Here is a 1025-nt window from a genome sequence, read left to right on the forward strand (position 1 = left end):
AGAACATAATTCCAACTGATTCAGAAAGCTATGGTGAAGAGCTACAATTTTTGTTTTTTTCCCATTTTTGGAAATTGGTCATGTGACCACCCTCCCAATGCGGACCATAATAGCTATTTTATTGCTATCATGGAATATAATGAAAAATCATAATGATAGCCCTGGGGGTAGATATGAAATTGGAATGAAATATTGAGAGATACTCAATGAAAAATCCCATTGAAAGCTGTGGAATATTCAATGAAAGTGCACAAGAAGCAATGGATACATATAACCTAGCCAATGAAATATTTATTGAAATGCACAATGAAAGCGCACAGCATTAATTAATGAAAGGGGAATGAAAATGGTTGAAATTCCTAATGAAAGAGGCAATGAATACACCTGACCTAGGGAATGAAATATTTATTGAAATCACACAACATTAATTATGAAAAGTACAATGAAAGCATCCAATATTCCTAATGAAATATTCAATGAAAGCACACACCATTAATTAATGAAAGGGGAATGAAAATGGTTGAAATTCCTAATGAAAGAGGCAATGAATACACCTGACCTAGGGAATGAAATATTTATTGAAATCACACAACATTAATTATGAAAAGTACAATGAAAGCATCCAATATTCCTAATGAAATATTCAATGAAAGCACACACCATTAATTAATGAAAGGGGAATGAAAATGGTTGAAATTCCTAATGAAAGAGGCAATGAATACACCTGACCTAGGGAATGAAATATTTATTGAAATCACACAACATTAATTATGAAAAGTACAATGAAAGCATCCAATATTCCTAATGAAATATTCAATGAAAGCACACACCATTAATTAATGAAAGGGGAATGAAAATAGTTGAAATTCCTAATGAAAGAGGCAATGAATACACCTGACCTAGGGAATGAAATATTTATTGAAAGCATCCAATATTCCTAATGAAATATTCAATGAAAGCGCACACCATTAAATATGATAGAGGCAATGAATACACCTGACATAGTCAATGAAATATTTATTGAA

At 31.4% G+C, this 1025-nt stretch overlaps 1 protein-coding gene across 1 annotated transcript in view; it reads right to left on the bottom strand.

Annotated features, from left to right (window-relative positions):
• Positions 1-414: 414 nt before the first annotated feature.
• Positions 415-1025, bottom strand: part of LACBIDRAFT_335109 (uncharacterized protein) — a gene marked incomplete at both ends in the record, with an annotated part of 4305 nt that continues 3694 nt past the window's right edge. Inside the window, 4 exons of the mRNA XM_001889976.1 lie at positions 415-461; positions 491-559; positions 661-729; positions 831-894. Coding sequence (XP_001890011.1) covers positions 415-461; positions 491-559; positions 661-729; positions 831-894 — 249 coding nt within the window. The remainder of the gene's footprint in view (positions 462-490; positions 560-660; positions 730-830; positions 895-1025) is intronic.

This window comes from Laccaria bicolor, genomic scaffold (genome assembly GCF_000143565.1).
Source record: "Laccaria bicolor S238N-H82 LACBIscaffold_76 genomic scaffold, whole genome shotgun sequence".
NCBI lineage: Eukaryota > Fungi > Basidiomycota > Agaricomycetes > Agaricales > Hydnangiaceae > Laccaria > Laccaria bicolor.